The sequence below is a fragment of the Gadus macrocephalus genome, chromosome 12 (genome assembly GCF_031168955.1).
Source record: "Gadus macrocephalus chromosome 12, ASM3116895v1".
NCBI lineage: Eukaryota > Metazoa > Chordata > Actinopteri > Gadiformes > Gadidae > Gadus > Gadus macrocephalus.
The window spans coordinates 7,462,933-7,487,932 of NC_082393.1; the positions used below are offsets into that span (position 1 = coordinate 7,462,933).

Sequence of the window (25,000 nt, forward strand, 5' to 3'; positions counted from 1 at the left end):
CTGTCTTTTGCTCCGTCTCTCAATTCAATTCAAAAGAGCTTGATTGTCATGGAAAATAAACATTGACATTGCCAGAACAGTGGAAAAGTTAAGGAAAGGAAAAGGAAAGAAAACTTACATTGAAAGCACGATGAAAAGCTGAAACAAAGTTAAATATAATGTACAAGTAGCGTAGAAAGGATGAGGTAATGGTCGGGATAGGAGTGACGTAATGAAACCATTTCCCGGAACTCTCTCCCCACCAGGTCCCATCTACATAATCACAGAGTACTGTCTCTATGGCGACCTGGTCAACTACCTCCACAAGAACCGCGAGAACTTCATCAGCCCTGCAGCCAGAAAAGAGCGGAAAAACCTGGACATCTTGGCATCAACCCGGTGGACGAGAGTAGCCGCAGGTAACCTTCCGTCACACCACGACCTCCTTCACCTTAGACCCACACCCACGACCTCCTTCACCTTAGACCCACACCCACAACCTCCTTCACCTTAGACCCACACCCCACGACCTCCTTCAGCTTAGACCCACACCCACGACCTCCTTCACCTTAGACCCACACCCACGACCTCCTTCAGCCCGGACCCACACCCACGACCTCTTCACCTTAGACCCACACCCACGACCTCCTTCACCTTAGACCCACACCCACGACCTCCTTCACCTTAGACCCACACCACAACCTCCTAATATATAATAATATTCTAATAAACTATCAAAATATAATTTGCAAACAAAATGTAATAGCCTCTTAACCAGGCACCCAAAACATGTTTAAAATGTCAGTGTTATATAGTACTGTTATGTTCTATGATAAAGTATCCACACTCAACCACCCCGTTCACACTACACCCCCCCCCCCCCCCCCCAGCCTGTCTGGCATCTTCACATATCCAATCCCGGCTCTTAAGTGATCTCGTTTTCACTCTAACCCTATTACCATAGAGCTACCTGTTAATTGTGTCGATGTGGTTGAGAACCAAACACCCCCCAAACCACCACCACCACCTCCACCTCCATCCCGTCATACCCTTACCCCCCCCCACCACCACCACCACCACCTCCACCTCCAACCCGTCATCCCCCCCTCTCCCCCCCAAGGGGGTCAACCGGGTTGCCTGAATGAGTCACGCCGACTACACCTCAACCCCACCACAGAGATGTGCCAGTGGTGTTCCTTACCACCATGTGTGGTCCTTATTCCCACGATGCATCACTTCCTTACCCAGGCTTTATCTCGCCACACCCCTTTACATAAACGTAACCATTGAGTGCCGTAACGCAACCCTTTCTAGCTCTATACCTAAACGTACCCCCAAAGCAACATAATTATTGCTCAAGCATAATGTCAACCATGAGGTTTAAATCCACGGAGAGGGAACATAGAATGCTCGCTCTCTCAAACTAAGAGGATTCTGATGTGCAGTTTTGCATAAAGTAGGGTGGGGCCTACATTTTATATTTCTAGAAGTAGGTCACTATGATAATTTGAATTGCAGTCAATCATGAATTCACAGTACTATCGTCACAGGCATTCAAACATTCAAAAAAAACTTTTAAAATCTGTAACTCTGCATGAAAACAGGACAGTATAGGGAAGTATGGTGTGATCCCAGGCCGTCCTGTAACCGGTCTGGTTTTTCCTCATCTCGCCACACAGCTACGTCATCCTGTCCTTTGAGGGCAAGGGAGGAGACTACATGGACATGAAGCAGGCGGACAACACCCAGTACGTGCCCATGCTGGAGATGAACAGCTCCAAGTACTCGGACATCATGCGCTCCAACTACGATCACCCCCCCTCGCAGAAGGAATTCGGTGAGAGAGAGAGAGAGAGAGAGAGAGAGAGAGCGCCCTCTGACTGTTTAATAGAAATTCTTAATGTCTCTGCCTTTTTGTTGGATAGGAGATTTTATTATGGTGGTTATTTACTTGGTAACATGTTGCTTTCACCTAAACTTCCTACCTATCACCAACTCTCACCTAATACCTGAGTGTAACTACTACAAACCATAAACCTGAACTTAATATTAAACCTTGACGTCATATTTTACCTTACATTCCTTAACCATTACCAAATGTCCATCCTTAATCTATTACCAAAATTGGGCTTCCTTCATTTGATATACATTTTGCTATCCCTAACCTCAGTACTAAATTTACCCTTAACTTCAAAAAGTCGACCTTGTCTCACTGCACTCCTTAAGTTAGCCGGGCATTAGCGCTGTATTTGTCTCCATGTTGGTGTAAGGCTGCACCCCTGTCAGTCTCTAGCTGTACCCCAGCCCTGTAATTACACAGACTGGATAATAGTTCCCTGGCTTCTCCCTGCCGCTAGCCAAAAACCTGGCTGGTGCAGCCGCTGCTATATTTACAGTGAGCGGGCGGACACCCCCCTCTTTTGGTCTGGCTCCTAACTGCCTGTTTTTTATTCATTCATTCTTTTCCATGCAGACGGTGAGATGGACAACCTGCTGTCAGAAGATGGCAAGGACGGCCTGAGCACCACCGACCTGCTCAGCTTCACCTACCAGGTGGCCAAGGGCATGGAGTTCCTCGCCTCCAAGAACGTGAGTCCAACTTCAACACCGCCGCTGGGTGCAGTCCCAAAGCGGTCAGACCCACTCTCAGTGGAAACCAGGGGTTTTAAAAAAAAAAAACTAAAAGCTAGGTCTTCCTGGTTGGTCGGCAAGACATCACTTGGTGGGCTCTCTGCGAGTGACCTGCGAACCTGTTGCTACGGTGACAAAGGTTGGAGTGATGCGGTGGTGGTGGCGGTGGCTGGTGCTTTGGGCCTGTGCTGATGACAGGCTGCCTCTGTTCCTCTGAGATAAGCCGCCCTCGTGCCAACGACGAGAGGCGAGTGTGTTTGAATATAGCCGGGGACCGGCCAGGGTAGAATTAGCCTTCGCTCCAGCTACTCATTCCTCTCCCTGGTTATTATCCCCTGGTCAGGGCCGGCCATGTTTACACTAAGGCCCAGGCGTTGGAGGAAACACCAAGTGAAATTCTAAAGGATTATTACAAATTATACCCCGAAAAAATGTCCCACAGACAGAGAGGCAGATTTAGATGTGGCGAGTAAACGCTCGACCGACCGACCGACTGAATAACAAGACGGATGTTTTCGGTCGGGTCGGTCGAAGACTTGAAGCACTGGGACTGGCAAACAAACAACAGTGAGGGACGGTGGAAGATGCTGAGTTTGTCGTTCTGATGGTGTGTATGTGTTCTGCCTCCCTCAGTGTGTGCACCGCGATCTGGCGGCCCGGAACGTGCTGCTGTCCCAGGGGAAAATCGTGAAGATCTGCGACTTCGGCCTGGCCCGTGACATCATGCACGACAACAACTATGTCTCCAAAGGCAGCGTAAGTCTGTCTGTTTACCTGTCTGTCTGTCTGTCTGTCTGTCTGTCTGTTTACCTGTCTGTCTGTCTGTCTGTCTGTCTGTCTGTCTGTCTGTCTGTCTGTCTGTCTTCTGTCTGTGTGTCTGTCTGTGTGTTGTCTGTCTGTCTGTTGTCTTCTGTGTGTCTGTCTGTGTGTCTGTGTGTCTGTCTGTGTGTCTGTCTGTGTGTCTGTCTGTCTGTCTGTGTGTCTGTCTGTCTGTCTGTCTGTTTACCTGTCTGTCTGTCTGTCTGTCTGTCTGTCTGTCTGTCTGTCTGTCTGTCTGTCTGTCTGTCTGTCTGTCTGTCTGTGTGTCTGTTTGTTTGAAAGCACTACAATTCAGCAGATAGAGCAGGTTGTAGAAGGGGAGGTGGAAGGATTTAAGATCTCGATCTCTCATGGTCCAGATGTCCTTCAGCAAGGCATATAACTGCTCAGTTTATATCTGGCTGACATCACCAATGGTGTGGGTGCATGTCCGATCGGGATGACTGGAAAGAAGATCGAAAACCTTGAGTGTGCCAGATTAGGTCAACTCAAGTGTCTATTTTTTAGATTTAAATTATTGTACTAAGGCCAACCCAGACAATTGGTTGTGGTTTATATGCTTTATTTGAAATGAAGATGGCTTCCATGTATAGGATACAGGTTTTGGTTTGCATTGATATGACCTCCATGTGTATACATATTGATTGTGATTGTCTTGCGTTGAACAGACCTTCCTGCCGGTGAAGTGGATGGCACCAGAGAGCATCTTTGATAACCTGTACACTACCCTGAGTGACGTGTGGTCCTACGGGATCCTGTTGTGGGAGATCTTCTCCCTCGGTTAGTTTACACATTGAAGACACACACAACTTTAAGTCATAAATGATGTGTATATATTCATCTGTTGGAGACTATACAGTGGAAGTTGATGGGACATTTTCAGTGGGAACATTTGTATGACATAAAATTACATTAAAAACAAAAGTAAGGCTTTCAAAGTGACAGGAAGTGAGATCATGGAGGTATCAGGAACTGATGAGAGTGTTGTTGTGGGTTTGAAGGTGGGACTCCGTACCCCGGCATGGTGGTGGACTCCAGCTTCTACAACAAGATCAAGAGTGGCTACAGGATGGCCAAGCCAGAGCACGCACCGAGCGACATGTAGGTGGCACCCCGACTGCATCATATTTGTATATTTGTGCACGTAAACGTTCCTAAACATACGTTTCTTCAGCTTTATAGTTTTTTACAAAAGCAAATTATAAATTATACTGGAATTATTACATTATGCTAAAAAAGAAGCCTCTTTATCTGCATTTTTGAGCTAGTAGCTCTTGTGCTAAGCTACCTGTGTTTGTTAGCTTTTGTGCTAAGCTACCTGTGTGTTTCTGTGCCTGGGCGTGTTCAGGTATGAGGTGATGATGCGGTGTTGGAACAGTGAGCCTGAGAAGCGTCCTTCTTTCATGGAACTGACCGAGGCTGTGGCCTCCCTCCTTCCCTCCAGCTACAAGAGAGTGAGTCTCTCCTCCCAACACTCTCTGAACTTTGACCTCTCCACGCTTAAACACCTGCTTTCTAGCTCACACTCATGACCTCACAAAGTCATCCACAACCTGATACATTTTGTTCCTGATACATTTTGTTCCTGAGCCAATGCAATGTGTTCTGCCCAAAGACCACTCCAGTTTATCTGTTAGTTTATCTGCATAGCACGTTAAAAGGTTTCACAGTAGATCGCTTGCCCTCTCGTTCACTAAAGCTCTCAAACTAGGACCATGGGGTGATGATAGGGGGGTGGTGTACATTTTTGTGTGTGTGTGTGAGAGAGAGAGAGAGAGAGAGAGAGAGAGAGAGAGAGAGAGAGAGAGAGAGAGAGAGAGAGAGAGAGAGAGAGAGAGGGGGGGGGGGGTAGAGAGGGAGAGAGAGAGAGAGAGAGAGAGAGAGAGAGAGAGAGAGAGAGAGAGAGAGAGAGAGAGAGAGAGAGGGGGGATAGAGAGAGAGAGAGAAAGAGAGAGAGAGAGCGCGAGCGCATGGGTGTGTGTATTAGCGTCTTTATGTGTTTCTGCGGTTTCTCGGGCCCCCAGGGTGACAACAGTGTAAAACAGGGTGCTGTGGGTGCTAAGACCTGTGATTAAAAGGTCAATGTACCAGCTGGAGGTCTTTCTCACCCACCAACACCCACCACCCCCGTGCTCCAACGCCCTGCCATAATGAGCCTCTTCAGGCTGTTAAACACAGCAGCACACATGGTAGATGAAGGACCTCACCGCCACTCCACGTGGCATGGGGGGGGGGGTTCAAGGGTTTAGTGTCTCTGCATACTCATGCAAGCACACTCCCACGTACACACAATCACGCACATGTACACACACACACACACACACACACACTGCAGTTCCTTGTTTGCTCATTTGGGTTTAAGCAAAACGAACGGCCTCTCTTCCGTTATCAGGTCCATTGGCCGAGCATAGAATAGATTAGTTCTGGGGTTTACAGGGCACTTAATGGACAGATAAATGTTTTAAAATGATTGTTTAAAAGAATGGAGAACACACTAATTAAACAGTCCTCTGCTGCCACATGACTCCAGTCTTACAACCGATTGCTGTCCTTCCTCCTCCATCCATTTCTACCATCTCCACATGCCTACCACCTTATCCCCCTAAATCGGAACAATTAAAATAGTCTTCAAAGAGAGGAATATGAAAATAAATAACCTAGCTAACTTCTCTTTCCCCTCCCCACCTCCTCCTCCTCCTCCTCCTCCTCCTCCCGCCTCCAGTGCTACGACCGGGTGAACCAGGACTTCCTGAAGAGCGACCACCCGGCGGTGACGCGCGTGTGCGTGGACACGGACTTGCCCGTCGACGACAGCGCCTACATCGGCATCGCCTACAAGAACCACGGCAAGCCGAAGGAGCGCGAGAGCGGCTTCGACGAGCAGCGCCTCAGCTCCGACAGCGGATACATCATCCCCCTGCCCGACCTGGAGCCGCTGTCGGACGACGAGTACGGCAAGAGGAACCGCCACAGGTGAGCAGTTGGCACACTCTTGCAGACCTGTGTTGAAGCCGCTCTCGCTTTACGACCGTACCAAATGTCCGATTTCTCTTGACATTTGGAAGTGTTGCTATTCACTGACCCGCGATTGACCGGCAGCAACGGATTCCCCGAGCCGATAACGGAAAAGAGGTCCCGATGGGTCAGAAATGCCCCAGGAGCGTTCTTGAATTGAAATTGGCTCATACAGAGGCAGACACAACACAGTCTACCACTACAGATATTCTCGTAGCGCATTTCACTCATTAGTAGCTGACAGAAAGCTAGGTCATTTCCATTACATTCAAATGATAGCTCTTTCAAATCCAACACACACATTTTTTGTGATGCGTTTTTGAACGTGCTGTACCTACAATAACTACTACTATACACACATCACGTCTGTTTGGGATTCCTACAGATACTCGCTACTATATTGTTTTTTAAACGTTGTTATGCAAATCTTGCTCAAATATTGATTGGATGTTTTCAAATTGTGTGACTGTAACAACTGTAAAAGTGCTCAAGGCATATCTTTCAGCTATTTGTTGCCATTTATTTTTATACCATACTTTGGTATGGGTATAGAAATTACACAAATCAGCAGAAAAATCCCTAAGCAAGATGCTTAATGACCTGTATCTGAAATCAATGTAGGTCGCTTTGTATAAAAGCATCCACTAAAATACCCTAGTAAAAAGTCATGCCAAGGAACTGCAGATGTAACCTAGCATCCTGGCACATTTACTAAGATGTTTTCAATACAATACGGTCCCACCCCAAATAAATTCATGATAAATATTGAAATAGGCAGGGTACAACATCAAAGTGCCACCACAGTCACACATGGATGTAAAGGTCTAGCAATTACTGTATGTTGTATGTCCTGGCACTTAATGTACACACTTATTGTATGTTGTATGTCCTCACACATAAAAATAGTACTTAATAGTGTACTTAATAGCGTCTTACCCTAGCTATCTTTGTTGTTTACGGGGAATGGGTTAACCTAGCAATTATAAATGCTAAGCACTTTTCGTACCGACAGCGATATATTGTTTCTCTTTCTTCCGACAAATGTACTTATTGTAAGTCACTTTGGATAACAGCGTCTCCTAAATGCCCTCGATGTAAAATGTAGAGGTCTAGCGAGATGCTGAGCGTGTTCCTGGTGTCCTCCCGTAGCTCCCAGACCTCTGATGAGAGCGCAATCGAGACGGGCTCCAGCATCTCAACGTTGGCCAAGCGAGAGGGAGAGACCCTGGAGGACATCACCATGCTGGACGACATGTGTCTGGACTCCAGCGACCTGGTGGAGGACAGCTTCCTGTGACCTTCATGTCCCCTGCTGGGACTCTCCTCCAGACTCTCCCCTCCCCCCCAAAGACCCTCAGAGACCCTCTTAGACTTTGGTACATGGACCTTATGAGATACCCCCCCCAGCCCTTCACCTCCGAACCTGCCTCTTGACCGGGATTGCCCCACCAGGAGGAGAGAAGCACATACCACTTCGTCCTGTTCTCTTGGGGGGGGGGGGGGGGGGTCTTTTGGTGTTTGACTTCATGAAACGTCTCCCTGGGCTCTGCTCCCTAGTGGTCTGGAGGGAGGACGTGGTGATTACAACGACAATGAATGGACTCTCCGAGCCAGGGGTTCCAGAGCAGAGTTTGGTAGCGTGAGAACGGACTAACCACGCACCGACCGGGGAGAAAGAAAATCCAACCACGGGAGGAATGAGGTTTCTTATTCCGTAGGGCATTTTTTTGTAATATACGTGCAACGATACAATCGAGGAAGGAGGATTCAGTTGTTTGGGTGAAAAATTACCACTGCATTAGCTTATCAGAACCACTAGAGATCCACTGTTTAGACGTGGCCAGTTTCCTTGGTTTACATAGAGATCGTGAGTGACAATCAATACTCCCCCCTCTCGTCCCTCCCTCAACCACATCCCCCCTCCCTAATTCTCACCTGATGCTGGTACAATCAGTCTCATTAGATTAAAAAAAGCACAAATTTTATGTTACAATTTTTGTACGTGACAGTATTATGTTGGCTAATGAAATGGCTCATGAAATGGCTAAAGCAACGGTTAACGAAAAGCAGCGGTACAAATATATTTTTTTACGTCACCAATGTGTAAACATGTAATGTTTGTGAATATTAGCTAGAGAACTGCCACAGAGTTGTGAGGAGAGGACTAACGGACGTGCCGAAGTCAAATCTTTATTTGTACCGTCTCCGCTTTCCCATGACAGCTTGCTCCAGTTATGGGTGTGTCGAAGAAAGCCCAGCCCAGCGTGATTGTATTGTACATAGTTTGAGAGTGATTTTATATAACAGAGTTATTGACAATAAGATTACAGTATTTTATATGAAAAAAGAAGCACATATTAATCCACTGCATCCGATGGTTGAGCCTTGTTCAGAAATAGAAAACCAAACTCAAAATGTGGCAGACAATGGACTACACTTCTGGTCAATTGAGGACTTTCAGCTCATAACGTTTTACACTGCAGTTTTGAAGTACTGCTCCACAACGACACACACCTTGTTCATTTGTATTAGTCATGGAAACTACAACAAGAAATGATTCTCTACCAAAGCACAGAGGACTATGTTTGTTTCAGTTTAATTACTTTCAGTCGACCACACTTTAATAGAAGTTTCCTTTTGCCTAATATAACGCACCACAATGACAAAAACAAAAATAAAAATCTATGCCTTACTCTGCATGTTACCAAAAAGTAGCTAGAAGATATATAGCCATACCAGCATATTTGTTTACCAAGTAGAACCTTAGTATACAAATAAAAATACACCAGAAAGGAGAATAGGGAGAAGAAAGTGTTTTAGCTCCTTTGGAGGCGAGGCCTTTGGATCGGAGCCCAGACACTTGGACAGAAGCCGTATTCCTCCTGATCCTCCAGCTAAATCCAGCGCACCGTACACCCAAACTCTCCACCCCTCTCACTGGCACTATCCCCTCTCTGCCCTACTGCCGGCTGGAATACGTGGAGACAAATTGGCGCCAGTGCGCTTTCCTTCTTTATCTTCTGCTGCGCTAATATTGTTGTACGCATTGTCCTTGGCTTCAGTACTGCCTTCCCTGTGGTAGCCTACACCTCCGTTGGTACGTTGGGTCAGTATAGCCCCAGGCCGCTTCTCCCAATACACACATTATTACTCTGTTTTCCTATACATTATGTACATTCAGATGATTTATATTTCAATAAAAGATTTATAATGTAACTCTTGCCATGTCTTTTTGTTTGCTAATGTTTGGTTGGTGTTTAGGTATATTAGTTAGGAGATTTTAGGTTTAGGTATGATGTTAGAGAAAGTTCATTTTAGGGAGGTTAGATAAATTCAGGTGTCTTATAGAGGGTAAGAGATTATTCAGTTGAGGCATTAGAGATTATGATTATTTACTTTCCCTAGTTCTGCACTAATTTCTGAGTTAAGTACCTGCTTTCAATCATTTTAGTGATTGGGTTCACGCGTAACATTGAGTGTGTGTGTGTGTGTGTGTGTGTGTGTGTGTGTGTGTGTGTGTGTGTGTGTGTGTGTGTGTGTGTGTGTGTGTGTGTGTGTGTGTGTGTGTGTGTGTGTGTGTGTGTGTGTGTGTGTGTGTGCGTGTGTGCGTGTGTGTGTGTCTGTGTTTGTGTTTGTGTGTGTGAGAAAGAGAGAGATATTGCGTGTGCATATATATAGCTGTGTGCGCTTAACTGAGGACTTGGAACGGTACATATACTATACTGTCTGTCCGTCCGACTGAGTCTTGAACATTAGCAGTTACTGTAATTTCCCACCAGAGGGCGCAAGTGTCAACGAAATGTAAAAAACACCGAGGAGCCAAAAAAGCCGCCAGCTAGCAAATGGTGGTCTGGCCTCAAGGCACCAATGATAACCAAATACCTGAAACAAAAGCCATGCTGTTTCAAGCTTTGAAGAGCTTCTCCATCTGTACGTGACGATAGTAGCCTATGCTTTGCTGCAAAGAAGACCGTATAATGATAACTGTGGCCTTTCTGCTGTCGACAAAGTAATGAGCACCGGCATATTTAATATTTATAATTTTCCAATTTCTTACATATAAATAAAGTTATTGAAATGGCTACATCTTTTTTTTTTTATAGAAGAACAATTTCACAGTATATATATTGCACAAAGTTGTAAAGCATTTTTTTTTTTATAAGACATATATTTTTGCTTTCAACTAGCCTATAGATCGAATAGCCGGGACACATCTGTTGTTAATAACAATCGATTTTGATTTCTGTAATATTAGCAATTAAATCACATCCTAGCTGATAAGGCCTGGCCAGCCCCATCTTTCTTTGTGTACAAGAATCCTAACATTGACACTCCCCAAGCCCCCCCCAAATCCCTCACAAAACCCCTCCCCAAAAAACTACCACCTGCGCTGGTCTCACAGCAGGTCAGAGTGGACAGAACATTATTTTAATGTTATTTTTTTCTTCCGCCTATTGACTCGGAGGGGCTCAAATTGACACATTGTGACAATAATGTTTTTTACAAAATGATTTTTGGTTTTATGCTGTAGTGCTGGTATTATGTCGAGTAAGTGTTGTCGAAATAAAAGCAGCCGCTTCTACTTTAGAGAAACAGCAGCAATCAAGGTAAAGCAACTTATTTATGGCAAAGAAGGTGAGCAAAGATGCAAGCTTGTCTTTATGTCCTGGGTGAACAGCCTATCCTTAAAGAATCTGTATGAATACATTTCTTATTTTCACATGAGAAAAGGCCACAAAGGCTCAGGCCTACAATGTTTTAGAAAACCGATCCCAATGAGGTCGACCAAATATTTGGCCTTAACTCAATGCTGCCTTTAATGCTCAATGGACACAAAATATGATTTACCAACACAGTGAAGGATCATTTACGGCGGTGAAAAAGAATGAGGCCCGACCAGAAGCCACGGCCCCACCACAGTGGGCGGCTTGGGGGGTGGGGGGAGATGGAATGAAATTGTATCTCATTTTACTGCGTGAGAGTGAGAGGCAATCCGATTTGTGTATATTTGGCTGCACGAGTGATGTTTGGACGATTAGATTAGGGATCTCTTTAGTTTGTTTGACACGTAACATCAGTCTGCCTGGTGAAACTGGACGCCGCTCGGACGGCCTTAACAGCCGCTTGGTCTCCCCACGCCGCCCCGCTGGGAGCAGGGCGTGAGCGCCTGCGCCTTGTGCGCCTGCGCCGTGAGCGCACTGCTCTCGTTTCAAACACCCCTCTCGCAACTGTATGTGTGTAGCTGTAGCTGTGTGTGTCTGTGTGTGTGTGTGTGTGTGTGTGTGTATGTGTGTGTGTGTGTGTGTGTGTGTGTGTGTGTGTGTGTGTGTGTGTGTGTGTGTGTGTGTGTGATCGTGTGTGTGTTTGTGTGGCTGGGTGGGTGGGTTGTGTGTGTGTCTGAGTGTCTGTGTGTCTGTGTGTCTGTGTTTTTTGTGTGTGTGTGTGTGTGTGTGTGTGTGTGTGTGTGTGTGTGTGTGTGTGTGTGTGTGTGTGTGTGTGTGTGTGTGTGTGTGTGTGTGTGTGTGTGTGTGCGTGAGTGTGTGTGTGTGTGTGTGTGTGTGTGTGTGTGTGTGTGTGTGGGTGGGGGGGTATTTATGTGTTTTCCAGACCCGGGCCTAACGAGGGGCCGTTGTGGCCCCCACCCCTGTAAGCGATCCTTTGATTGATCTGTCATTAAGAAAATGAACATACAAGAAACATTAACCGTGTCACAACAAGATATGCTTGGAGCGGTGTCGGTTTTCACCTTTGACCTCAGATTAAATTTGCTCCTTTGTTTGAAAACATTCGGACAGAATAGGCGAGAGGCAAACACAAAATGCAACTAGTCTAGTCAATAGACTAGATAATACAATAGACTAGATAATACATATAATACACAGGGATGGCAATTCAACCAAGTTTGTCTCACTCTCCCTCTTCTTTTCACTCTCTGTCTCTGTCTCTGTCTCTCTCTCTCTAGGTCCCTATCTTTCTCTGTCTTCGTCTCTATCTTTCTCTCTCTGCCTCCCTCACACAAACTGAGCTCCTTGTCTGATTTATAGTGCTGCAGACTGTGTGGTCGGCGCGTCGCTGTAAGGCAGGGAATGAAAAGGCTAACTCATGACTGGGAAGAAGTTATGCTCGCAGATATCATATGAGTGGCTCTAGGCTCAGACAGTACTGTGTTTAAAGAGTATATCATCAAATATTAAAATATTTCAAAGGCATGGTTTTAGCTCAGCTTTTTTAGCTGTTATACATCGATTAACCACTTCCTTTATATCTACAAATATATATATATAGACATGCAATGCATCATTGCTTGTCGAAGACATAAAGAAAGAAGTTTTGATGATAAGATAACGAGAAGCCTGGGGTCTTGGTTAATTTTTCAAAGAGACCATGGTAAAATCAACAGAAAATGTAATATTATACTTTTATTTTCCGGAACATTATCATTTTATGTTTACCCCGGGGGGAAAGGAAGTATCTAGCTGTCAAATATTATCAGGACTTTGGAACACATACACATTCTCCATAATTATAATTACCACAACTTCTACTAGTAATAGTACTACTGTTGCTATTAAGACTACAAGTATTACTGGTTGAATACGTTTAATACTGATCAGATTATACTGCTAACTACTACCCTAACTACTACTACGACTACTATGTCTTATATTTGTACAACTAGTCTAATACAAATATTATTTGACTAACTACTACGGCTGCCCCCAATACCCCTAACAACAATGATGACAACATTACTAACATGATTGCTGCTGATTTCTGAGATTTCATAACGGGGTAAAATAAACAGAAAATATGCTCAAAGGGGGAACTGCATTATAACCTTTTGCTATACACAGAAACAAGAAAGAAATGAAAAATAGTAGACAAACGGTGGCAGACACTGAGGAACATATCATGCATAGCACAACGCTTTGACAGTTTTTTTCCCGAATTGGACAAATGGAGAACGCAAATCCCGGGAATATGATGTCAATGGTCCCAACTTTTCCACGGAAACAGAGTTGATGCTGCAGACGGCAATGAAGCAGTACAGAAAATGGCGAGCAATTAGGAAAAGCGTGGCCCTTTAAAGAACATGCAACACGTGAACTTTATCAGTATACGTGACATGTTGTGGTTTGCTTCAAGATGGTGACAAATGGTCATTTCTTCTGACTGGCGCAAGGGGAGAACCTAATCGCAGGCATTCAAACCCTCGACTCAAAGTAGGTACATTTAGGAGTTACCAGAGAACTTAAAAACACAGATACAGTAGAACGTAATCAGAAATCCCAAACGAGAAACTGGAAAAACAAGCTGTACATGGTGCTGGGATTGTAAGAGCAATAGTTTGTTCCTGCCCTGTTTTCAATGAACTGCAGACACCATTAACTGACATCATAAGCATTTGGATGGTTAAGAATTACACATGCAAGTTGAAACAAAATGGAGGGTTGTGTACCTCAACATTATTGTGTCCAGTTGACCAAATGGTGACATATTTCTGGGGTGATCTAATGTTCAGGTATTTGTTCAGGTATTGGAAGCAGGCCAGATGAGGTTGTTCGCTGGGCCAATCCCTTGTCACTCTAATCTAATTCAATCGGATCTACCCATGAGAAATGATCTTCCTTTTAAACAAATACCCATGGTTATTATTCTACCGAGTCCTAGCCCAATTGAATTGAGCCTCCTGCCCTTTGACTCAAGTGATGGTACTAGGGACGTTGACTGAAAACACATTGTGCCTTTGCTCTCCCAGCCCTGTTAGTTCATTGCGTAGGGCAGCCATTTTTCTTAGTCGAGCTCCTTGCCGCTGAATCATTATCTTTCCCATTCTGTTGTCAGGCTTTCTGTTTTCACAGTAAACGAGACCTTATGGTATCCACTAATGAAGCGCCTTGAAGTAAGGAAAGATTTCTTCTACAAAATGTTGTTCTACATGGCCCTGCAGGGGAGGGGGGGGCTATGTTAGGGGGTGGAGGGGAAGCTAGGTGTGTGTGTGTGTGTGTGTGTGTGTGTGTGTGTGTGTGTGTGTGTGTGTGTGTGTGTGTGTGTGTGTGTGTGTGTGTGTGTGTGTGTGTGTGTGTGTGTGTGTGTGTGTGTGTGTGTGTGTGTGTGTGTGTGTTTGTGACTGTATGTGTGTGTGGGTGTTGGTCATGTGCTAGGGCCCCGGGGTCCACAGCCTTTACAATCATGTGATCAGCGACAACGGGCATACATGGTGGTCTGTTGGAGCCAGGGGCCGTGAACGCCTTACAGAAAAAATTGAAAAAATCCCCCCCTGGCCTTCGTCCTATTGCATGTGAATGATCAGGTTGCTCTGTTAGGCGTTTTATACATAAGCTGTGGTGGTTTGAAGATAAGGTAACACCCTGTCCAGCTATGCTAGCTACACTTGCTGGTTCTCCAAGCCTCTCTATCTGGTTCTCGGAGCCTCTCTATCTGGTTTGCGTAACCTCTTTTTCTGGTTCTCGGAGCCTCTCTTCCTGGTTCTCCAAGCCTCTCCATCTAGTTTGCAAAGCCTTTCTCTTTCTGGTTTTCGGAGCCTCTATTCCTGGTTCTTGAAGCCTCTACTTTTTGTTTTCCCTGAAGCCTATTTTCCTGGTTCTCAGAGCATCTCTATCTGGTTCTCAGAGCATTTCTATCTTGAGCCTCTCTTTCTTAGTTTCTCTTCCTGGTTGTAGGGGCTACTTCGTGGTTGTTTGGGCCTACCACCTGGTTTCCTGCCCAATGAGCTGCAGCTCAGACAACCAGCTGTGTCAGCTCACAGTAATAGTATGTGGTATAAGAAAATAAAAAATTCCATGGAAATTAGTTTTTCATAAAACAATAACCGCTTCCTTAAGTAAACGTAAGTCCTTGATATAAACTCTAGCTAGAACAATAAGCAATCATCTTGGCCCATATGTTGGGGTAAAGTCACATTCTGTGCTAAAAGCTGGAACCGGTTGGTAAAGAGAACATGCTGATAATCCTCTTCTTCCTTTGTCGGCTGGATCAAACTGAAATATGAATATTATATGAATAATATGAAGTAAGTACGTAAGTAGGAATGCTCAATTGGTTCCCAGAAGCATTGGACTTCTTCCACCCCTACACACACTCTTTCTGTCCTCCCCTCTACAGCAGGAGAATCGATGTCAGGGACATCGATTCAGACCTGAGAAGACACAGGGTTCGAGTCCCGCCTGACGCAGCGACCCTGAGGCACGGCGGGCGTGGCGGCTCATCCTGAATTGTGAGCGATCAAAGCATATTGACAGTAAAGAGGAAGCACTGCTGTCAGGTGTGCAGTCACTCTGCACTCTGCACGTCATGGGTCAGCGCAGGGTTTAGGGTGACCATGAAATTCCTTGTGAAAGCCCACTTGGTGGAGAGGTTCCTGATCAATCAGCTATGGTTGGCCAGCCTTCACAGCGACACAGCGCGGCATTGAGTCGGCTGGTGTGAAACCACCCACTCATCACTGTCGCTGTTTTGCTGTTCCTGTCAGAGGGACAAACACTCTCTCAGAGAGGGAATATGCGAGTAATCAGCATTGAAAATTAGTTTCTCGTCGTTAAGATAACTTGAGAGGGGAGAGAGGCAGGGATGATGTAATCTGCGGCCATGCATGTTAGACACTGAGAAGTAGGTTGTGTTTGCATTGCGTGGATGTGTGTGTTTCTGTGTGTTTGTATGTGTGCTGAGTATTTGAAAACTAATTAAAACTAAGTGTTAATATTGGTATATGTAAATGTTTTATAATACAAATTTACAGAGTGAATATGGAGAGTTTATAATGCTGCTGAACTGTTACTGATAGTCAAATAATCACTGATAAGAAGATTCGGTGGCTACAGAGTTTCCAGGGAATTAATTTTACTAATTTGTACTACTTGTGTGTGCTAATTATTAAAGTGACTATGTGTAAGATTTGTACATGAAGAAATTGCCAAAATGTGAACAGGTAGTTATTTCACTTAAATCACCTTCCCTGAGTGCCTCCATTGGGTAGCCTGTGGGCTGTTTTACATTTGTTATCGACCCTATTTTTCTCAACCAGTTGTATGAGCTTGTGATGATGAATATGTAAAAAGTTATTCATAGTAAGTACCTTATTACTTAGGTTTAATCATATTGAATTTATTATAAAGTAAACATTTAAAATGACACTTATATCAGTACCCTATTAGTAAGTCAATATTCACTTTCTCTTGTACCAACACTATCCTCTCAGTGTCACTTGGTGTACTCTACTTGTTACCCAATAAAAGTAAGTTACTACAGTTCAGATATTAAATAAGATAATTACTGTATAATTAACTGACAATGAAAACAATATGATTCCTTGTTGAATGATGCTACTTCTAAAATTGTAAAACTCATCGTCAGCGCAAACTTTGATCATTGACTTTGAGAGACATTCTTTTACATGCAAGTTTACAAGCTCATTGCACACGCACACCTTCACACAAACGCACACGCGCACACACATATACACACACAAACACAAACACACACAAACACAAACACACACACACACACACACACATACACACATGAACACACACTTATACACACACATAGACGCAGTAACCCAAAAACCTTTCACAGGATTTATATTTAGAGACCGTTTTAATGTAGTTTCCTCCAGTGGCTTTCCAGTCTGTTTGAGTTGTGCTCAGGTGGCTAACTCTATCCTTATCTGATGGAGATACTAACACACTGTCGTTGTCGTCCCCCCCCCCCCCCACACACACACACACACATACAATGTCATGCTTCTCTTACCCTTTCGTGATCCAGTTCCAACAAGTCTCCTCCATATTGACATGAGTCAGTTAATCATTACCTATGTAAAAGAGAAGGGTTTATCAAAAAAAACGTACGTTATAAATGTCATTCATGTGCCCATACAACCACAACAGTCAGACATTATTTGATTATGTGTAAAACATGCAGGGTCCATTAGACAAATATACCTGTTTAATCTATAAACCATTCTGCAAACGTTGGTTACCTTTGAACAAGGAAGACAGCAAAAGATTGCAAACGGCATTGTGAAAAAGAGGATGAGTTTCCTTGTGTATCGAGTGACCGTTTAACCTACAGGCATGGCAGTATTGACTGTGTTTTACCGCACGGAATCTCTTCAGGATCTCGTCGAACACCTGAGCAGCCTATGGCGTCTTTCAAAGTAATTGGTCCTAACCAAGCTGTTCTGTAGAGCATAGAACATCTTTCAAAATAAAAGTGGTTAGAATGAAAATAGGCAGTAGGTCAATTCTTTATAAATACATCCTTGAGATCTCTTCTCTTCCTGTAGAGGAGATATGACAGCACTTAAATACAATTTGGCTTAAATGTAATATATCCTACCCTGCTGTTAAGAAGGTCCTTCAACATACTTTGCTATAGCCTTTGTTCGTTTATTAGAAATGTAAAAAGTATTATCACGCCAAAGGTGACCGGTTAAGTAGTTAGTTCTACTAAAATGACAGCCTATTGCAAAAGGTGTCGACAAAGAGAACAAAACTCAAGATTGCCACTTCTAAGAACAGTACATCTTAACAACTTATTTTGTACCAGAATATGGCTACAGTACCAGGTCTATATGATAGCAGGTAGCTAGAGCATCAGGTCTATGTAATAGCAGGTAGCTACAACGGCAGGTCTATATGATAGCACTGCTATCATATAGACCTGCCGTTGTAGCTACCTGCTATTATATAGACCTGCTACTCTGGCTACCTGCTATCATAGCTGGTAGCTACAGTAGCAGGTCTATATAATAGCAGGTAACTACAAAGGTAGGTCTACTCTATATGATAGAAATTTGCTACAACGGCAGGTCTATGTGATATCAGGTAGCTACAATGGCAGGTCTATATGATAGCAATTAGCTACAACGGCAAGTCTATATGATAGCAAGTAGCTACAATGGCAGGTCTATATGAACGCAGGTACAAACAGTAGCAAGTATCTAGTAGCAGGTCTATATGATAGCACAGCGGCAGGTCTATTGGATAGCAGCCAGCCATTGGATAATTTAGGCAGGTGTATTTGGAGTTATTTGCTGTGCCGTGGTCGAGCTGCGACCCTGAACACAGAACCAAACTCAGACTCACCACCAGGACCAATACAAGCACACATATTGCACATTCACATGGTTATATTGGACCATGTTATATTTGGAACATATGGTGGCCTGACACTTCCTCTCCTCTGACTGTTTTGCTGCGGGTCACTGCCGTGCCAACTGGTTTATGGTTGATCTACAATGGACAAACAATGTGGTCATGTGACCAGTCCAAACTGAAACGGAAATGCCAAATATTACTTTTCACAGTGTATTCTCCTACAACGGATGACTTTTCATCACTTTTTGAAGCACCCACAAAGTAAGATAAAATCTTTTAAAGTCATGTTGACAGGATGTCATTGTGAGGATTGCAAGGTTCAAAGTTCAAATAAAACAAGGGTTTTATGTGAAGTAAAACTTTTGAAAAATGTATATGTAAGGGAGGTTTGGCTGAAAAAACCCTTCCTTCAAAAATTGTAATCGTGTGGGTCAATATAATGAAGGTAAAAAGTTACTCTATCGGTTTGTGCCCACTCACAATCATGAGTTAAAAACACATCATAGGACCTTGGGTTGGGTAGCCATCAGGGAAGATTTAGAAAGGTAACTCTTCTCTATTGAATCTTAGAATATGCTAAATGTATGTTTAATCCACTCATCTAAATATAAAGATTTATATCTACCTGAATTCTCTCATCCAGGGACTCCTCTAGAGGAAGTTTGTTGGGACTTTATATCTAAATTCATGTTCATTTACAGTTATCATTAGAGACACCTTTATACCATAAGATACAGCCTATTACCTGAAGGCAGGCGGAGGATAATGGGGATACACCCCAGAACCTTTTATCTGGGAGTCAAACCCCAAAGACTATCTTCTTGCCCTGCATCGTCCAAAGGGGTTCCAGGTCAATTGGTTGGGGAGACTTCAGCATACTTCGCTTTAACAACAATCCAATGATATCCATAACTTTCCTCATCTCTTATATTTTATATATATATTGCTGTATTAGCAGAAACAAACAGTGGGAAGAGTCAGACGACAAAATAGACCCACAGTCCATGGAAACATGGCTCAGCGTGATGATTGTTCATATAATGCCAGTCTCAGGGCCAGTTGACCCAATGGCTTCTTCTCCAGAAAAACGAATTCATGTCTCTTAGGTCTTGGAGGAGCTCTAAAAACAACCCCACGGATCCTGGTGGAAGATGCGAGGGAGGAACAAAGACGAGTTGTTGTGGTGCCGGAGATGCTGGACGACTGTGCGATTCCCCCCTAGGCCTATTGAGGAAATCACATGCAAGAGTTAAAACAAGCCTCAGTACTCCAACCTCGACCCTGGTTGTCTTACCCCCGTTACTCTTGACTCAATGGTACCATTATGCTGTTCCCTGTCCCTGTGCTGCCTAGCCCGCTCCGTTCATCAGGCAGATTGTCTATGCGACTCTACGTCCATGGGCCGCTGTGCTGAGGCGCAGCCAGGGAAGGGCTTGGAAACGCGGCCGTCATCCACGAGTTCCGACGTACATGAGGATGGAAAAGGGACAGGACTTATGGGGGAACATTCCTAAGCATTACAGTTAAAGGCGAAAGCTTGTTGCCACAAGTGACCCGCGCAACGTTGACCGTGGTGCTAGCAACCGGGCTGACAGGTGCCTTGCCTAAAGACACCCATTGGTAACAATTCTTTCTTATAAAATATAAAAATAGAGATGGAGGGGATGGAGCAGAAGGATTGAACACGCAGCCCTGTCAGTGGGCTTTGTCTGAAATGACTTCTACCCCAAACTTCAAAGTACAAGTCACCAAGACAAGTCTCTCTCCATCTCTCTCTCTATACCCCTCTCTCTCTCTCTCTCTCTCTCTCTCTCTCTCTCTATCCCCCTCACTCTCTCTCTCTCTCTCTCTCTCTCTCTCTCTCTCTCTATCCCCCTCACTCTCTCTCCTCTCTCCCCTCTCTCTCTGTCTCTCTCTCTCCCTCCATCCCTCTCTCTTTCTCTCTCAGATGTCACATGTGTACGCTGGTCTTGATATTTCCCTGGCTATGTTACAGCAATAGAGAGCAATAGTGATGAGTGCTGACATACACTGATTTCACCAAGTTGCCAATCAGCAGAGGCCATTCCTCACTTCACTCCCTGGGGGTCCCAGCTGTGAGTGACAGGGTGCGGGAGTAAACTGAGGTGACTTGAGGTCAAATTAAACACGACCATCAATGCTTGTTGCACTGTGATTTTTGGGAAAGATTATTCATGTAAACCAAAAAAAGTGAGAACTAATGCTGAATCTACTAAATCTTCTGCTAAAACTTTGGATTGAATGAATGCACGGAATGTTCACAGCATCACTTTCTTATGAAATGTAAAACCATAAAATCATAATGACAATATTCAAAAACAACATCCCAGAGCTCTAGAAGAATATACATTTAGGAATTTGACCAAAATAAATTGTGGCAATCGCTTTCCCCAGAAGTAATAATTTCCCCCTCATACTATAAAAGTCATTTGGGCTGATGGTAAAATCAATGGGTGTAATTGGCCGGTTGTTTTACAGGACTGAACGCGTCGAGGTAGTCCAATTAGAGATCAGGTTTCCAGGCCTCAGCCATCTGAGCCCTTTAAGAGTGGTCTGTCGCTCTCAAATGTATAAGAAATTGATCCTAAAATTTAAAACTGAAGCTTGACCACCTTCTTAAATCACCTCACATAGCTAACGGACGTTTCCTCTTCCAATAAATCCGGAGGCACTGAGAAGAAATGGGTCATGTAGCAGACACGAGTTTGTTCGAGTGAGGCTGATATTAATCAAAGCACGCTGGAACTGCAGGAATTTAAGTGCTGCACGATCGCGTTTCAAACGACGATATGTGTGGGTCGCTGTAGGAGTCCAAAGCAAACGTGTTTCTGGATCATTTTGTAAATTGTGTTTTAACTATCAATAAATAGTTGGAGAAACCTGGATACAAATTGATGTTGGAAGGAAGTTTGGAATAATAGTATGGAATCCATAAGCCAAACCATCTGTTACAAATATCTCTTTCGTTAGAACCGACCCAAATGTCGACCAGTGGGCCTACCACATCAATCAACGTCTCAATTTCAGATGGTAACAAGCGGTTGTGAAAACAATGACTCTCTGTATAATATTTATATTTAATTACTATGCTTATCATACGCATCCAGCAAAGATGATCCGAGAAGGAGCTGTGACCAATCATTTCTGCAGAACAAGAAGTGGGGTTGTCAGAAGAGAACCAAATACACAGAAGCAGTTTAACAGATTCAAAACTGAACATGCATACAAAACCAAAACAATAATCTTCATCGCCGTGCGGGTGCGTGTGTGTGTGTTTTAAGTGCCATCTTGTCTCAAGGGGGAGCAAGCCCCAAAAGATAAAGGCCTCCTTCCCTTCTCCCCAACCACCAAACGCTGACCATAGTTCACCGGTTATATGTCATCCGGGATGTTTCTGGGATGAAGAACGTAAATACAACTCCGAACTCACAAACGCCCTCTGGAGATCTCAGAAGAAGGGAGATGTGCGTGAGTCTTCTTGAACTTCTGTAATAGTTTGCCCCTGAGCCCTTAACGTATCTCTTTCTTCCCTGTCTTAACAATTGTGTTCTTGAAATCCTATTTACAATAATCGAGCAGCAATGATTTACGGGTGAACAAATATAAGTAAGTCGTTGCTCTGCGGTTCTATATGTCCCTTGTGATACCTGTGCGCCGTCAATAACGAGAGAGAGAGAGAGAGAGAGAGAGAGAGAGAGAGAGAGAGAGAGAGAGAGAGAGAGAGAGAGAGAGAGAGAGAGAGAGTGTGTGTGTGTGTGTGTGTGTGTGTGTGTGTGTGTGTGTGTGTGTGTGTGTGTGTGTGTGTGTGTGTGTGTGTGTGTGTGTGTGTGTGTGTGTGTGTGGGGGGGGGGGGGGGGATGATAATGATGTTGTGGAGCAGGCAGGCAGGCAGGCAGCCCTACTACAGGTGACACAACTCCCTCCTCCCCACTGGCCCCCTAGCGTCCCGCTGGCGAGCTGCGTTGTTCCCGGGTGACGGGCGATAGGATACTCGTGTAGACCGGAGCTCAGCATCACATCACTCTGCCGCTGAAGGCTCGCTGTGAGAACACAACAGCAGTCCACCACCTCACAGTCCACTTGTAGGAGCCGTCCAACGCAGTGCTGGTAGTGTAGTAGCCCGTAGAGACGCAGGGGGATCGCCTTCTGGAAACACGCACACACACACAGGCGCACCTCCGCCTCACCCATGGACTTGTAACTATGGAATACCACTGGATATTGTTTTCTGTCGTTTTGCAGTTAACCATTCATCCAGGTAAGTTGTTCCTTGGTTGTTTTTAAGTGGACATGTCGTATATGCTCTTGCTTTGTGTACAGCGGGGTTTGTTGTGGTATTGTACATCCTTGTTTGGAATTCCTGGAGCGTCACCACCTTTCATTTGTATTTCACACATCTGTTTTCTCGTTTCGAAACAAATGACCTAAGTTAGTGAGGAGGATCTCTTGGATTGAGTTTCATCCCCAAACCAGAGTGCGAGTGTGTACGTGTGTGTGTGTGTGTGTGTGTGTGTGTGTGTGTGTGTGTGTGTGTGTGTGTGTGTGTGTGTGTGTGTGTGTGTGTGCGTGTGCGTGCGTGTGCGTGCGTGTGCGTGCGTGTGTGTGTGTGTTTGAGCGTGCGTGCGTGCGTGCGTGCGTGTGTGCGTGTGTGTGTGTGTGTGTGTGTGTGTGTGTGTGTGTGTGTGTGTGTGTGTGTGTGTGTGTGTGTGTGTGTGTGTACTTTAAAAGTATGCCAAATGGGACTTAATGAAACTTGACTACAGGACACTGGAGCTGGCGCAGAGATGCCGTGGAGCTGCGCTCAATTATTCATCTCCAAAGAGAAGACAATCTAGAATTGCATTTTGTTAATGAACCAATGCTGGTGCGTTTTGTTTTTTCAATAGTTCAAACTGTTAGTCAACACATGTACCTGTGTGTTATGCTTGGCTCGTATCAGTTGTTGATTGTGAGTTTCTACCAGATAAGCCCGCGGAGCAACAACAACAGGCTGCGGGCTCTTCCGAACACAACTGTCATTTTCCATAGAATAGGCCTGTACCTAAGAGCCATGCAAATAAGCACCGTCGATACCGATCGCAAACTCCTTTCTTTTTTCTTTTTTTTAAGTGCACACCTTTCGCCACAAGTCAAGTGTGATTGCAATGAGGCGATCAGGGCTCAGTGTTGGGTGTCCCATGAGAACCGGAGCCAGCACTGGAAGCAACTTAGAGGAATAACTCAGAGCTCTGCGGAGCAGAGCGGCGCGGGAGGCGTTCTTCCACTTAAATGGGTCTGCGTAAAGTTATTTTGCTTTCGGGCTGCTGAAATATTCAATATGCGTGGCCGATTATGAGGGTTTTTCTCACACACAAGACAACACTTCGTCTGGTTTTATTTTCTAGTGACAACGTTGCAGTGTAAACATTATTATTACCTTATAATTAGAATTATTGTAGGCCTGATTCCTAATGATGTTTTCTGGGAAATTTTAACAAAATGTTGAGTTCCTGCGAAGTAAGCCAACATATTGTTTCCTTATCATTATTGTGTGTGTGTGTGTGTGTGTGTGTGTGTGTGTGTGTGTGTGTGTGTGTGTGTGTGTGTGTGTGTGTGTGTGTGTGTGTGTGTGTGTGTGTGTGTGTGTGTGTGTGTGTGTTCGTGTGCGCGTGTGTGTGCGCGTGTGTGTGCGTGCATGCATGCTTGTGTTTCTGAGTGTGCTTGAGAGAGAATTGGAATGTCTCGGGGCCATACACAAGAGCCGTCATGTGAGCGAGGCAATAATATTTGTCTCAAGTCTATTTATGCACAAACAATTGAACAATGGTTTCTATTCATGCGTGTAAAATACTATTTCACCTTATGTTGCATGCTTACATATGATTACACAGATTAACCCTTATTTAACAAGGTCTAATGTTTTTTTGTAAGGGTATCATGTAGGGCTACGGTTTGTAGTTACATTTATGTCTACTCCAATCTTTATATTTTCCTCACATGGTCATTTCATTACAGTGCATTGTATGTGATGGTAACATTTTAGTGTATCATCTCAGGTTAACGATATTTGCTTCGCATCAGGGCCCTTGGAGTTGGTACGTGGATAGATAAAACACTTCTCTAATTGCAGTTCTGGGCGTAGGCAAGGTCCTTCCGATAACACAGAGATAGAGAAGAAGCTACTATCACCTTTTGTCTGGGTTTATTTGTGGAGCCCTGGATCACAGTTCCAGTCTGAAAGGCCTTCACAGCCGTACATTACATAACTTCCCCCTAGACACAAGCCTGTTAAAGCAACCAGAACTAATAGGGACTAGTGGGGAGCTAGTAGGGGGAACAGGGAGAAACCTAGCGAGGGGTCACATAGTGTGGGGTCGGTCCAGGAGTTCATCAGTACCATAGCAACATTACAATTTATTTAAATTCCAAAAATG

General features: G+C 44.4%; 2 protein-coding genes across 7 annotated transcripts in view; both read left to right on the forward strand.

Moving 5' to 3' along the window:
• pdgfra (platelet-derived growth factor receptor, alpha polypeptide) overlaps positions 1–9,660 on the forward strand; it is a 27,053-nt gene extending 17,393 nt beyond the window's left edge. The window contains 10 exon segments of the mRNA XM_060068079.1: positions 246–362; positions 365–398; positions 1,659–1,816; positions 2,453–2,568; positions 3,244–3,366; positions 4,098–4,209; positions 4,431–4,530; positions 4,778–4,883; positions 6,152–6,402; positions 7,594–9,660. Of these exon segments, the coding sequence (XP_059924062.1) occupies positions 246–362; positions 365–398; positions 1,659–1,816; positions 2,453–2,568; positions 3,244–3,366; positions 4,098–4,209; positions 4,431–4,530; positions 4,778–4,883; positions 6,152–6,402; positions 7,594–7,741 (1,265 nt within the window). The 3' untranslated portion in view covers positions 7,742–9,660.
• Positions 9,661–22,515: 12,855 nt separating this feature from the next.
• The window catches only part of kita (KIT proto-oncogene, receptor tyrosine kinase a), a 27,281-nt gene continuing 24,796 nt past the window's right edge, over positions 22,516–25,000 (forward strand). For all 6 annotated transcript variants that reach the window (XM_060068072.1, XM_060068073.1, XM_060068075.1 and 3 more), the window contains exon 1: positions 22,516–22,845. In XM_060068072.1, the coding sequence (XP_059924055.1) occupies positions 22,791–22,845 (55 nt within the window). In that variant the 5' untranslated portion in view covers positions 22,516–22,790. The remainder of the gene's footprint in view (positions 22,846–25,000) is intronic.